The sequence below is a fragment of the Anser anser genome, assembly GCF_964211835.1.
Source record: "Anser anser genome assembly, chromosome: 2".
NCBI lineage: Eukaryota > Metazoa > Chordata > Aves > Anseriformes > Anatidae > Anser > Anser anser.
Window position 1 is genome coordinate 142,896,700 of NC_139721.1, and position 15,150 is coordinate 142,911,849.

A 15,150-nucleotide genomic window follows, 5' to 3' on the forward strand; every position below is an offset into this window, starting at 1 on the left:
TAATTCACACAGGGTGCTAATAAATAACTGGCATGCTCACTGACCTCATTAGAATTGAAACTCTGAACTATTTGAACTCAGTGGCAAATTCAGAATGTTACAGGCTTAGGAAGCTTCTATAACCTAAATTATAAAGCTATAAGAAATAAACCATCCAATCTACAAGTCTTTGGGAAAAAAATACTCTGGGGGAAAAAGACAATAAAATTACCAATTTTATATTTAAAATAACTAACTAAATATTCAAGAGGCAAAAAAATCAGTGTCTCTACTCTCAAGGCTACTTTCAGACATATTACAATGGATAAGATAAAATGTCTTAGACTAAGCTTCATTAGTGTCATGATTAGACTAATAGACTGTTTTATGCACCATTATTTTATAACACCATTTATCAGCTATCAATAATTAAACTATCAATAATTAATATGTACCTACCATGTAAACTGAAGTAGATTATTGTGGGGAATGCAGAATCATACAATTATAACTCTTAGTAGGAGTTTCATTATAAGAAATTAAAATTGGACTTTGAATGAAATTACGACAGATCACACAGCTATTTAGCATATGTCAAAGGAAACAAAGAACTCTTGAAAGGAAAGACAAAAACACACAGCTAATGTGTTTATGCCACATGGAACACTGTATTTTATTTTGTAATTTCATTTCCTTTTAGAGGGGGACTATCTCATATGTCAGTTATTTCAGACAACAAACGTGCTCACAAAAAAATCGCCCATTACAAAATTCCTGATTTTCATGAACAGACAATAATATTAATACTGTCACGTTGCTTGTATGAGTGGTCCATCATCCATCCAATAGCAGGTGAAGTGGGAATTTGGGAAGTACTAGATATCCCAATGGAAGGATTGATAGCAAACTGCCTCTCTAGTACATCATGGTCTATGTGCCTGGTCACCAAGGCCTTCTCCTTAACTGATCATATATTGAGGAATGGTGGATCAGTCAGTTTCATTACATCCTCCTTCAGCGCAATCTGCTTTCTGAGGGGCTTTCAGAAGCTTTCTTCTGGCCTCTCTAAGGGGTCTAAATCTCTGTATTGCAAATAAACAGTCTCTCATGAACATTTTTCCGTTAAATAACAGTAATATGGTTTTCATTCCCTTCAAAGGAACTGCACAAAAGGGCTACATTCAGGGCAAGCCCGGGTAGCAGAGTCTCCAGAAGTCACGTCGGCAAGCAGGATGCAAATGTCAGTCTAGAGAAAAATGAAAGGAACACAGGATATCCTGTTTTCTACTGTTAGCTTTAAAAGAAAGAAGACAGTCAACTGAATATCCACCCTATTCATCAGAAGAGGATAATACAGGGAAGAATTTTGCCAGGAAGTACTTCTGGCTTCATTCCTTTGGGCTTCATTTCTACCGAGGAACAGGGAATGGAGGACACTGACAGATAGGTGAAAAGCCTCTCTGATCACTAATATTACCTGCAGTTGTAAGGCATCACAGAGTTGTAAAGTATTATGTACATGCAGAAGGAGAAGCCAGATCCCAACCAAACCAGAATCCCTGCCTCTGGATGTGCCTGACTGCTAAGCAATGAGTGACTGCATCACAGCCTGTGCAAAGAGCACAAGCTGATTCTGTCCTGGCAGAGAAGGCAGCTTTGACGAAAGGGAAAGGCTCTCACCTTTCTCAGAATGGCTTTTGAATGGCCACTTAAGACTGCAAGAATGTAAACACTCAGAATAACAGATTTGATAAATGTAATTCCATAGCAGCCAGTTAAAACATGATTTTTTTTTCTGTTTTCTACACAACAGCTAATGGCATTTGTTATAAAACAGGGTGGTAAGGAATCACCCACGAAATCCAAGTAAAATATTTCAAAAGGTTACAAGCCTTTAAAAATATAGGAAGAGGCTGTTCACTCATACTGACATGTTTCCGTGCGTTCTCCTAAAAAATGGGATAGAATAGAAGTGAACAAATGCAAAATTAGAATTCAGAATGAATGACAAAAATTACTGTCTTCATCCAACTTCTGTGTACAATTGTTCACAGGATAAGTTAAAATCTGTAAGAATTCCATATTTGATGTTTAGAGTTTTATGGGTGGCTACAATAATTCACTTCAACTAAATTAAACAATTTTTCCTGCTTCCAGATCATGTTGATCAGTTTCACTACAACACTGTAAAAATAAACCCACCCTATTTGGCTTCTAAACCTTAAAAATTGAGTCCTATTTGTCTCCCCGTTTTAAATCCTAAAATTTCATTTATTCACTTTCATTCATTTTGGTCACTAAACCAGGTTTAATATATTAAATATTCCAAGGACAAAATAATTATTAATGGGACTAGAGGAGAATAAATTGTATTTTTGAAACACAGTTTACACTAGATGCTGTGGGGAGAAGGGAGGGACTTGGCTACTTGGTTTTGCTTTGACAGACCCATTTACCTATCTGAATCGTGAAAATGATTTTTTGACAAAAAGACAAGGTCTTCAACTCACCTTTACAACCTCTGCTGCATGTATTTTCACATATACTTTCTACATTTTATTAAATTTCAGGAACTGTGCTAGCAGCTCAAATATAAAAGGAGTGCCCCCATTCATTTTATATGGATTACAGCAGAAAGTGCTAGGAATATTATTTGGGAATTAGTCTGCTATGGTAGCTGTACAGTCCAGTGAGCTTAGCCTGCGTATGTATGAGCAAGTGGTGTATCAGTATTTAAAGGTGGTATACCAGTATTTAATGGTATCCCCATTTCTCCTACTGCTGTGACAACTGGGATATAACAAAATCACATGGCATCCTGCTCTGGAGTTCTGAATACAAATTGCAGCAAGGATTTGGTGTCACTGATAAACAAACCTTCTTACAAGCTGACTTTTTTGGCTGACATTCCATCTAAACCATAGTGTGTCTCAGCTGAGAAAACAGAGTACAATATGCCTTTCCTTTCCTTGCAGGCAGCACCACATTCTTTTATTTATGAAGGCACAAAATGTCTGAAAGCCAGCCTGAGGCATCCTAGGTCCTAGTGGGGCCACAGCATACCACAGGAAGCTGCAATTCCGTCTTAAATTGTGAATAGGCAGGTTTTTGCTCAGGCTTCCTTGCAAATGGAAAGAGTTGGTAAAATGAAGATTACGTTAACGTGTTACATTACCCACCCACCTTCAATTACAATTTGAACTCATATGTACTGAACATCAACTGTTGCCCAGTTGCATTAAAGAACCTTGCAAGTTCCTCTTATGGAAGCTGTGCTTTCATTTCTATGCAGTGGTTTATTTGCACAGTGGGAATAACCAACCTGAGCAATGGTGGAAGGACAGCATCAACCAGGATCTAGTACATGACTGCACATGAATTTACTAATGATATTTATTGGCTGCTGGATATAAAACCCTCCAAAGTGTATCAAAAGCTGCTCTAAGGCACCAATCTAAACAATGCAAACAACTGCTTGGCAAGGGAGCCATTAACACTTCCAACTATTAAATCATTTCAAAATTGCCCTTCCAGCTTATGCTCACCAGCTGTTTAAAGGAAAAGGGAACATCAAACTCAGATGGTTGGCAGAGCAAACAGAAGGATCCCCCAAACTGAATGTGTGGAAATTGCCTTTTTGTGCTGTCAGATCTCAAAGATGTGGGAGAGGAGCACAAGAATCAAGGATAGGCAGAGGGAATCAAGAAAAAATATTTTGGAAGTGTAAAATGTAAAGCTCTCCCTGGAACATTAATTCATCTTCAGTGAACACACACTAAATGAAAATTGGCTTTCAGCTGAATCACAATTTATATCTTAACATATTACAAGCAAGGTAGACTATTTAGTTTTATACCCAGAGCCCTAAATCAAATCTTAATCAAAATTTAACTGAAGATAACATCTAGCCCTCACTGAGTTCCACAGAATCACAGAATCATCTAGGTTGGAAGAGACCTTCAAGATCACCAAGTCCAACCTCTGACCTAACACTAACAAGTCCTCCACTAAATCATATCACTAAGCTCTAAATCTAAACGTCTTTTAAAGACCTCCAGGGATGGTGACTCAACCACTTCCCTGGGCAGCCCATTCCAATGCCTAACAACCCTTTCAGTAAAGAAGTTTTTCCTAATATCCAACCTAAACCTCCCCTGGTGCAACTTTAGCCCATTCCCCCTCGTCCTGTCACCAGGCACATGGGAGAATAGACCAACCCTCACCACGCTACAGTCTCCTTTAAGGTACCTGTAGAGTGTGATAAGGTCGCCCCTGAGCCTCCTCTTCTCCAGGCTGAACAACCCCAGCTCCCTCAGCCGCTCCTCGTAAGACTTGTTCTCCAGACCACTCACCAGCTTCGTAAGACGCTTCCGTACGAAGTTTTGAGTTTTACATTAGAAAACAGTTTTACAAATACTTCATAGCTCTTCCATTCTTTGGGAGAGAATGAAATACGGTTTTCTGGACTATTTTCTCTCATGTTTTGCGATAAGAAAGCACTCAGTAAAAGCAGATGACACTATCTAAGAGTCTGATGGGCCAGACTAGGACAGACAGATTTGATAATTCTTGAGGTAATACATACATATGGTCCTATTGCCATTCTGGATTCCTAGACTTGCATGGTTTAAAAATGCTGAAATAGATTATTCAGAGGAGACTGAATTACATATTAAGCATTGTCAGAAATCTTTTCACAGAAACTTATTTAGAAGTTAACACATGTACAAAGAACACATTCAACCTGTTTCTTACTGAAATATCAACTCTCACAACTGACCTTGCATTTAATTTCCCTTCTTACCTCAAATCTGTAAGTGGAAAAGTATCACCTTTCTACCAGGAAACCTCCCACTGTTTTCATAAACTCCCCTGCCAGTAATGTCATTATTTTTAATCAAAACAAAAATTATGCCCCTTTGAACATTAGGAATCACTGCAAAGCAGAAGGCAGAAGCCAAAAGACCAAAACATACCCTCCTAGAATGAAAGGTGCAGTTTTAAGAAGGGAGAAAGCTCTGTCTTGCTGCCTGATCCTTCTGGGGTACAATGTGATTAAAGCAAATTTATATGAAGAAAAAAAAAAAAAAAGAGGAAAATCTGTTTGAGAATGGAAAACCCAAATTCACCTATTTTGAAGGAGTGTAAGCTCTGTAACAATGAAAACTGATTAAGCTAAATAATTTAAGGTATCTGATTGGTACCAAACAGATACGCATGCACTTGTGCCCATATTACATACACAGAGAAATATTTATTTTAGTTCAAAAATATTACAATAGGTTTATGGGAAAAGTACTTGTTATTCAACTGCAAGCACTTGTAAAACATTACACACTTAAGAACAGAAATATGATTACCAAGATGAAAAAGCATAAATTTTTACCATGATGCTGTTGTGTGGAAAAAAACTTTTTCCCACAAATTAGCTTTACGGTTGGCAAATCTCTGAGTGTTTGCATGTAGAAGGGGCAAAGCCAAAGCACCATCTAGTCTGAAATAAAAATAACTCAGAAACAGATCTAAGAGTCTGGTGGATAACAGAAGCGTCAATGTGACTTTCACCAAGAGAGAGTCCACAGTACTGTTTTGATGTGTTCAGCCTTCTGATACACTTGAAAGGGGACAAGAAACCCACAAACCACTTTAGTTCTTCCTGTGAAATCTACAACTCCTCTCTGTCCAAATGCCATATTTGATTACCAGACTCTAGCGAACATTATGGAAACAGAGTTCAGCTTCCTAACATAAAAGAACCATTCTTCCTGGTCTGCTAGAGAAGAAAATGTAACTGCTGTGTCATTCTGCTTGACCTCCTAAAATGACAGAGCTCAGCATCTGAATAAGAATGTGAAGAAGGGTGAAGGCTTTCTGCCCTGTATTCCTGCACCTGGAGATGGAAGACAGACCTCTATATTACAATATAAAAAACAGTTACATACTATTTCCTTTTTTTTTCTTTTTTTTTTCTTTCTTTTTTTTTTTTCTTTTTAACTTGTCTTTTAGTAATGGTGAATCTTCCACCCTCATAACTGTGGGGACATTATTTTTTTTAATAAAAAAAAAGTGGCAAGAAGACAGCAATGAAAGGAAACCAAATTCTGTTTCCTTTCCTTTTCCACCTATTGGCACAACAGAAGAATAATACCACAGTCCAAACACAAGCAGACATCTTTAACCACATACAAGGGAGCATCTCTGCAAATTCGGCATGTGGGATGCAGAGGCTTCTTGCTCAACTTCATCAGAATGTTTGTCTTCCGACCAGACTAACTAGGGGCAGAAGTAACAGCATAGTTTCTTGCTCTAGGAGTTTCTGTGGTACGTGTGGTTGGACTTGATGATCTTGCCTATTTTTATTTTATTTTTTTTAATCTAAATGATTCTATGATCCTATGTGTGGATGTCAAAGCCTGAAGCAACTCCTACAAACAAACATTTTAGAAACAGAACCACAGATATGGTGTGTGCTAGGGTTAGAGAAGAAGACAGTCTTGAAATCAGTGTTTAAAATGTCAGTGTCATTCTGACAGCAATGTTGTCAGTGATATAAAATAATATATACTATATTTTGCACTGATCAAAATTTGCTTGGTGCAGGACTGTGTTCAGACTACAGTTCAAACAATAGTAATTCTAACGGCTTACAGCATTTTCCTGCCTCAGTGAGGAAAGGAGAAAGATAACCCCTAGAGTCCAAAGAAAAGGAGGAATGGGGGGGCAGCAGGCTCAGCTGCTCTGAAACCTTTCTTCTTCAGAAGGCTCATATCACACAAGGAGGATATGCCACTAGGGAGATAAATTAAAGGACTTACTGTTTCTCATTGACTTTACTCCCATTTCAAGCTATATAAAGACTTCAAGACTTTAAGTACCTATACGCCACAGGAAAACACTGTAGTACTGTTCTACAGTCTTTATATACTTTGGAGTCAAATTGCCACCATGCCCATTTCCCATACTTATTCCTCAAAGGTTGACTGCAGTAATCTTTTTTGTGGATCTGACCCGTTATTATGTAGTATCAGTGGAATACCTAATACTAATTTTCAGTTTTCTCTTAAAAACCTACAGGTTACTTTTAAGGTTGATAACAAAAATGTTAAGTCTATCAAGTTATAAGTGGAATTTTATGCTCTGTTGAAATTTCTGTACTTGGATTACCGGTGTGAGTAACAGGAGGAAGCTTCCCAGGTAAAGGAAAAGTGAGGAAAAGTCCTGAGTGTTAGCAGCTGACCCCTTTCATCAGAATAAAGGAAAGAAGACCTAAAACCTCAGATCATGGCCTCTTTATGTTAATTCTCATTACTTTTCTGATGACAGGGGAGCAGAATCTTAACAGCTTAGTCTGAAGGAGAAAAACCTAAATAATAGACATGTAACCAACCAGTAACACACTGATTCCAGAACACATGGAATCTTCGCATTAATTTTTAAAATGCAGCAGAGGGCACTTGAATATTCTTTCCTAACATCCACAAAGGTATCCTACATGACGCGAGCTTTTTGACATACAGTAAACTTATCTGCTGACTTCTGCAGACTGAGTTCTATATAGGTTTTAAGATAATATGATGATGAAATCATGCTTTTTCCCAGCAGAGTAACAACGTATCAGTGAAAGGAACTGATAGTCACCCCTCACTTTTTTCCATCTACAGACTAAATACAACTTGAAATAAGAATAAAGGGACACTTTAATAAACTGAAAAATTCCAAACATATAGTAAGGAAAAACATATACATCATGACCATATACTAATGCATACAAATTAAACTAGAAATTAAAAGGAAATAAAATATTTTTTTTAAAAAAAAAAAAAAAGGAGAGCCAAAAACAAAAGGGGAGAAAAGCAAGCCAAAAGGTTTCAACTAAAAATGAAAAAACGGTACACCAGGGGGGAAAAAAAATGTTTAATTCATCTATAGCAGGATGTTCACTAAGACCATTTTAAACCTTCAGACTGAAAACAAAACTTGGTAATATTTAAATAAAATCCTGTTGATTTAAATCAAAGAAAAACAGGAGACTGTTAAACAGAAAGCCCCAAAGAAATACAAAAAATTGAAAGATAATTAAAATAAAAACTGAGAGAAGGAAAAATATTGGAAAGTGAAATGAAAACATCCTGCAGTTGAAACAGGATGGAAAGAAAGCAGCATAAATGGACTTTGATAACTAAAACAAAAGGAGGAACCTTAAGGAAAATACTTTCACTGAAGTATAATGAAAACAAAATGTGCACACAAATTGTTGCATAATGAGAGAGAGAGAAAAAAAATGAAATAACAGGGATGTTCCTCCTGTGCACACGGATCTCCTCATTCCAAAGACATTAAGAGGAATTCATCATCTCCAAATAAATGAAAGAACGCACAAAACAGGAGTGACAAAAATAATGGCAGCCCTAGTAGCAGTGCCATGACTCATCTGTTATCATCTGGTCAAACATCAGGAAACTTTGTGGTAGTGATACACAAATGTGCACAGTCACTTCCCTGACATCACGGCAAAGTCTGGAATTTGTTGCAGTAGTATCTCAGTGACCCTTGTAAACACAAGATAATGTAGGTCAGCTCCCTTAATTACAAATTTCTGTGCACTCAATTGCTTAACTAATCCTAAAAGACTACCTAACTTGACTAATCTTAAACCAACCCAGAAATAATTCTGGTTGCAGCTTTTTTTTTTTTCTTCTTTGCTTGCTATGTATAATGGGCTTGAAGAAAAATACAATTAATCTTAAAGGTTTACTTGCAGCCTTCACTTTATCTTGCCACCCTTTGTCTACACCTGGACACACAGCTTTGAGCAAATCAGCTCGGTTTCTGTGATTGGCACTAGAATGTATATCACAAATTCATTTCCATGTCTTACATCCTACCACATGTAATACTCATGTGTTAACAGTCCCTTCCCTGCCTCAGTCTTCAGAGATGAAACTACTAAGAATATATATGTAAAGTGTTCTAAAATAAAAAGCCTTTAAAAAAAATCTCCATAATTGTTTTAAACTTGTGTTGCTTTCAGGGATTTTTACTCTTGCTTTTGGGGGAATGGAATTAAACAAAATAGTCATGAGCCATGGATGGTGTGAGCTAAATGCCAATCTCACTTACAGCAGTTACCAGCAGGAAATGGTAGATTCACTGTTAATTTGCAGACCTTAAAATAGAAGATATCTTTCTAGAAATGCATGCTTCTGCACCGTCTGAGAAACACTGTAGAGACTATGAATATGAGTCCAATTAGGTGACAGCTACGTTCCCTTCTGACACCGAAAAATACATAATTATATGGACTTGGGGGTTCTGGTGGATGAAAAGATTGACATGAGCTGGCAGTGCATGCTTGCAGTCCAGAGTGGCCAGCAAGTCAAAGGAGGTAATTGTCACCCTCTGCTTTGCCCTTGTGAAGCCCCACCGGGAGTGCTGCATCCAGCTCTGGGGCCCCCAGCACAAGAAGGACATGGATGTATTAGAATGAGTCCAGAGGAGGGCCACGAGGATGATTGGAGGGCTGGAGCACCTCTCCTATGAAGAAAGGCTGAGAGAGCTGGGGCTGTTCAGCCTAAAGAAGAGAAGGCACTGGGGAGATTTCATTGCAGCTTTTCATTACTTAAAGGGGGCTTATAAAAAAGATGGAGAGCAACTTCTTACTCAGGCAGATAATGATGGGACAAGGGGGAATGGTATTAAACTAAAAGATGGGAGATTTACGTTAGATATTATTAAGAAATTATTTACTATGAAGGTGGTGAGGCACTGGAAGGGAAACTGTGGATGCCCCATCCCTGGAGGTGTTTAAGATCATGTGGATGGGGCTTTGAGCAACCTGGTCAAGTGGGTGGCAACCCCCCATGGCAGGGGGTAGGAACTAGGTGATCTTTAAGGTCCCTTCCAACCCAAGCCATTCTATGGTTCTATGACTCTACCTGCTTTTTTTTTTTTTCTCTACAGTGTTCTGCAAAGATTGAACTGTCTAATCTGTCTTCATAAACAAAAATAACTCTCATATCCATACATCTCCTTCTCCTTCTGACTAAAATAATCTGAAAGACCTTCCCAAAATTGACAGAATAGCTGCATGTCTGACAAGTTGTAACACCAGTGTTAAAAACAGGATTTAAAGAGAAATTATTAGCTTCTGTTCCTCTTTAGACAAGCTGAAAATACTTGAAAAACAGCTGAGAATTTTGTAAGAACTAATGTGGCACCCAACTGTTTCTGAGAATTGCTACAGAATGGCTTGCAGGAAAAAGGGAAATTTTTGTTAGGGTGGCAATTAATTACAGAGCATTTAGGCAGACAGGAAAGCTCTAGTGCAACACCTTCCGTCCAGAAAGGCAAAAATTTCAATGATACCATGAAGTAATAAAGTTGACCTTGTAAGGTACTAACAGAGAGGAGTTGCAAAAAAAGGACTGAAAAAGCTGAAAAGTAATTTCAAACTGAACATCAAAAGGAAAGTTCAGCACCTGCATCAGCCTCGCTGAAAAGTATTAACAATTGGTTCCTATCTGTCTTTACCTGCAGTAGTCTAAATGAACAAGGATTTTCCCAAACTTACATCATGCAAAAACCTAGAGATTTTGGAGATTTTGGAGGAAAAGCTCCAGGGGAAGAACACTTGACTTAGCTTAACTACATAATCTAAAATAACGGTCAGGAAAACAAATAGGAAGAAGTAATTCTAGTGAGCAGTGTTAGAAGCCCCCATATGATGTTGTAACTGAAATGCACCAAAGACAAGAGAGTGAGTTATTTAGGTCTAGACAAGCCTTTAACATCTAGTATGAAGCCAGGGACCCAGCTAAGGGCTGGGAGAAGTGGCTAAGGAACGATTCCATCAGCAGCGCCAGTGAACTGGTGAAGACTTGCATATCCAGAATAAACTGGCAATTGAACAACATAGAAACACAGAAAAGATTACGAAAGCAAGGCTGAAGACACATAGAGGTTACAAAATTGATTACAGATGTCCAACTGTCTGTTTGACCTGATGGAGCACCAACATGAAAATCTCCTGTAAGAAAAGCTACTAGAGCTAAAAGTACAAACTCTGTGAGAAACAGCCATGAAATCTTAGCAAAGCAGACTTGGTTCTCATTTAGAGAGACTGTATAAAGTTCAAGGGCAAACTGACCTTGTGGCAATATAATAAACGATAGTTTTTACAGAATGCTGCCATGAAAATATCGATATTTTTGACCAAAGATACTATATTCTGAATGCATTCACAGAAATGGCACTTTCTTGTAAATCATTTAGATTATGTCAAATTACTTAGCTCTGACATTTATTTCTCCCATGCAATGGGAATTGTCTACCAGTACTCAAACCCTGGCTAGCCAGCTGGTTCAAAAACAGAAACAGTATCTTGCTAAAACATGTTGATCCTGGTAAGGATATATATTCAACACATCACCATAACAACAGATTTTAAAAGACACACAAAAAGAAATCTTGTTAATGCCAAAACAACCAGAAAAATAAAGCCTGCTTCCTATTCTTGATATGGCAAGTAATAAAAATACCTGTTAGCAATCAAATCAAGCTGACAAAGCAATGTTAAAATGGTTGGAGTAGAGCCAAAAGATCAGAATAGGTATTTAGGACAATATGCACTGCACTGCAAAGGCCACTTCACACCAACACAGAAAGAGACATAAAAAAACAGCAAATGAGCATGTTTACTATAAGCTATTAAAAGAGTTGGGAATTAAGTTAAAATATCAAATAAAGATTGACAGACATAAGGGAATGATCCTCTGTCAAAGACATGTATTTCTTCATACATTCAGTCAGTTCTTCAGTCTGAACACTTTCTTACTCACCTGTTCTTAACCAGAATTGCCTGTATGTATTTACGCAGCACCTAACATAATGTAGACTCCCTATACTCTAGCAACTATAACAACATATTACTCTGTCCAGTGGGAAAAGTTAAACAGGGGTCCACAACTGAGATGCCTTAAAGCATGGGTAATTCAAGGATTCCAGACAACTAAATAGTAGCAATTAACTTTAACATCTTCTAAAGAGAAAAAATAGTAACCTTTTGAATACGATTTTCAATGCACCTTCTTCCACAAACAAGAAGTAGAAATTGCACAACTATTTTTAAAATATATATACTTGCATAGAATGCAATGTTTCTGAACATTTACAATTCACCAGTCAAGTCTAGTACACAATGTAATTCCACTGGAATGACTAGACCCTAATCCGTCATCTTCATAAATTCTGTCTTAATCTATGGCATCCAAAAGATGCAAGATGTGGTTTTGTACCTGGGAAAGCAGGTTTGCCAAAATATTCTAATATTAATACATGCAAAGCAATATCAGACTATATAAACTTCCCTGTTGAATATTAACTCTGCTCCCAAACTGCTGAGTGTGTAAGAAAACTTTCATATGGGAGAATGTTGCCAGTTTTTCCTATTGTTATACTTTTCCTTTTAGGATGGAAATGGAGAGCCACAAAAACCTGAAAAATTTGATATTGGAAGAAGTACATGAGTGAATAAAATGCTATTATATGGTTGATTTGCTTACTAAAAAGCACAAGTTAAATTTATTTTTTTAAGTTTAGAGATGTATTTTTTCAGTTACATTGTGTCTTTCCAGAGGAAAAAAAAATCCAATTCATGCAAGTTTTGCAAAAACACAATACATCTTCACTTAAGCACTGTAAATGAGAGTTAGTAGGGGTTTTGGACTCACACACTTCCTAAAATGGTCAAAAAGAATACATGATAAAGCAAAATGTCATGCAAGAAACTGTGTGAACTGGAGATTTTGCTTTGCTTCCTTAATCAGTCAGTGCAATAGCTTACACAGTTTCTAGTGATTTGTGACTGTACAAGGGTATTGAGTTAATACAGGCCTGTGAGGTCTCAGTACACTGATAGTGTTATTAGTGAAAAACGTGGGAATAAGGGCTACCTCCTTCATCAGATGGCCTTGTTATCTCACTGCAGTATGAAAAGGTAGGGTTCGTGTCAGAACCATCTGATTTATAATCTCCCAAACTTGTAGAATGCAAGTACTGCTTACTGTAACGGCTTGCTCTTTCTACAAAAGTAGAAAGAAATAAAATCACAGTAAATATATGACTGAAATGAAAAGCAAAACAATAAAAATCACAACCAGTAACATTGATATTCATACACTGATAGTGTTTAAATTAGAGAAAAATGAATAGTGCACAACTTTATATCCATTTTTGAACGCTATTAGTTCAGAAAGTTGCTTCAAAATCAAACACAACTAAGATTGTTCTCTGCTTTAAAAGAATAGCAGAAATGGCAGGATATTAAAAAAAAAAAAGAGAGAGAGAGATAAGATGACATATATGAAAATTTCCAGTGGAAAATCAAAATGTCCCTTTCTTTCAGCATGCATACAAGTGCACGTAGAAGTACTGCTGTAGGACATTCAAAATAATATTTAAGATTCCACCTCCAGTACCAAAGAAAATACACACGCAAAATTAAGCATTCAAAATAAATACATCTGGGGGAAAAAAATCTTGTTGAGCCAAAACATTGCTGCATATCATTACATTAACTTCCCTCCTTTTCTATCCTTATATTATTAACAAAAATAAATGATTATCCTTGGAACGGTAAACACTAGCATAAGGCATAATATCATGTGCCATATAAGCAAAATGTGCACAGGAAAAAAATCAATTTCATAAATATGTCACCTATATCTCTGAAATTTTAGTAAGGTCTAGCTATTTTAAAATCATACTCATAATGACGACAAAGAAGGTCAATGCTTTCTAAGTGACTATTTCTAAGTGGTATGAGTAATTGTTGTTTAGCATAAGATTTCTTTCACTATTTCTTATCTGCATGTGATAACAGCTTGAGTTCCTATAAAACACTGCTATAAAACAGTCATATATACATACATATATATGAAAACAAAACATACATATAAAATATATGGCTGGCATATTGACCAGAAAATTTACCGTATCAAATTTGTGCATAAACAAAGAAAAAGCTGATTTGGAGAAAAGTCAGGATATAAGCAATACCAGAAAGCATATGCAGACTCCTAGACTGAATATTGTCCTCCAGAGGATCAATGTCGAAGATGGAGCCAGGATCTGTGCGCCAAACTTTAAGATCTTTCCCCAAAGCATAGAAATGATAAGACAAACAAACAACAAAGGAAGTAAAAGTATGAAAGCAGTGAGTTTTAACAATTAGTGACTAATTTACTACTTTCCTTCATCTAGAAATTAACTAAAAGATCTAAATATTCACCTGAAAGGACTACAAAACATAAATTTCCATCTTAAAATACTTGGTGCATCCATTTTAAAGTGCTGACATTGTTTTAAGGAGACTTTTTTTCCTCAATTTTTGTTTTCCTTTTCTAAATATGGTTATAGTATTTTCTTAAGTCTAAATAAATGGAAACAAGTTAAATATCGCATACCAGCAATCTTTTCCACCAGAAACCAGAATCATCAGAGCTATGTGATTTCTCCATCCCAGTAACAGCATCCTTCGTCCATCTCTACAGCTGACATTTGTAATACAGACCTACGAGCCTAAGGCCTCTTTTGCATACAGCAGAGATCAAGTCAGCCGACTAAGCAGAATTATGGGCATAGTTCATCTCATCCAAAATAAACACCTAAAATTTGCTCAATTCATTTAAGCTCAAAAGGTTTGTTGTTGTTTCATCTTTCCTTACCAATACAATAAAAGAAATGAACCAAGGTGACAAATTCATCTGTAGAAATCTACGCTTTAGACATCTACAGTTGCGTAAGATGAAGCCCACTGTTTATCTTAACTAGTAATTCTCTTTGTCTTCCAAATATTCTCTGTTTCCTGGGACACAGACTTAATGTTGATCCACTATCTCAGTATTGAAAAGCATTTTTCGAATTCATTCAATTCAATAACAGTCATAATTATAAGACCTTCAGCTTTAATTCACACAAATAAATTATTAACGTATCTTGAATTCACATCTGAACTGGATATTGAAAGAAATGGAGTCCATAAGAAATAAATAATTTCACATTCAAGCTCTAGTTATAAACACAGCATAAAGTTGAACACAGATTCAACCATTGTTTTAATAAGCTTTTAACAAACAGTGTTGTACAAGCTAAGAGGAAGCTTATAACAAATGC

General features: G+C 36.7%; 1 protein-coding gene across 6 annotated transcripts in view; it reads right to left on the reverse strand.

Moving 5' to 3' along the window:
- Positions 1 to 15,150, reverse strand: part of NEBL (nebulette) — a 262,410-nt gene that overhangs the window by 19,488 nt on the left and 227,772 nt on the right. For 2 of the 6 annotated variants that reach the window (XR_014579452.1, XM_083823604.1), the window contains 2 exons: positions 14,035 to 14,127; positions 12,930 to 13,058 (listed from right to left, as the gene is read on the reverse strand). The exons of the other annotated variants lie outside the window; for them this stretch is intronic. Coding sequence is in view for 1 of the 2 variants with exons in the window: in XM_083823604.1 (XP_083679730.1) it covers positions 12,930 to 13,058; positions 14,035 to 14,127 (222 nt within the window). In the remaining variant the exon portion in view is untranslated. The remainder of the gene's footprint in view (positions 1 to 12,929; positions 13,059 to 14,034; positions 14,128 to 15,150) is intronic. 6 annotated transcript variants of the gene reach the window in all.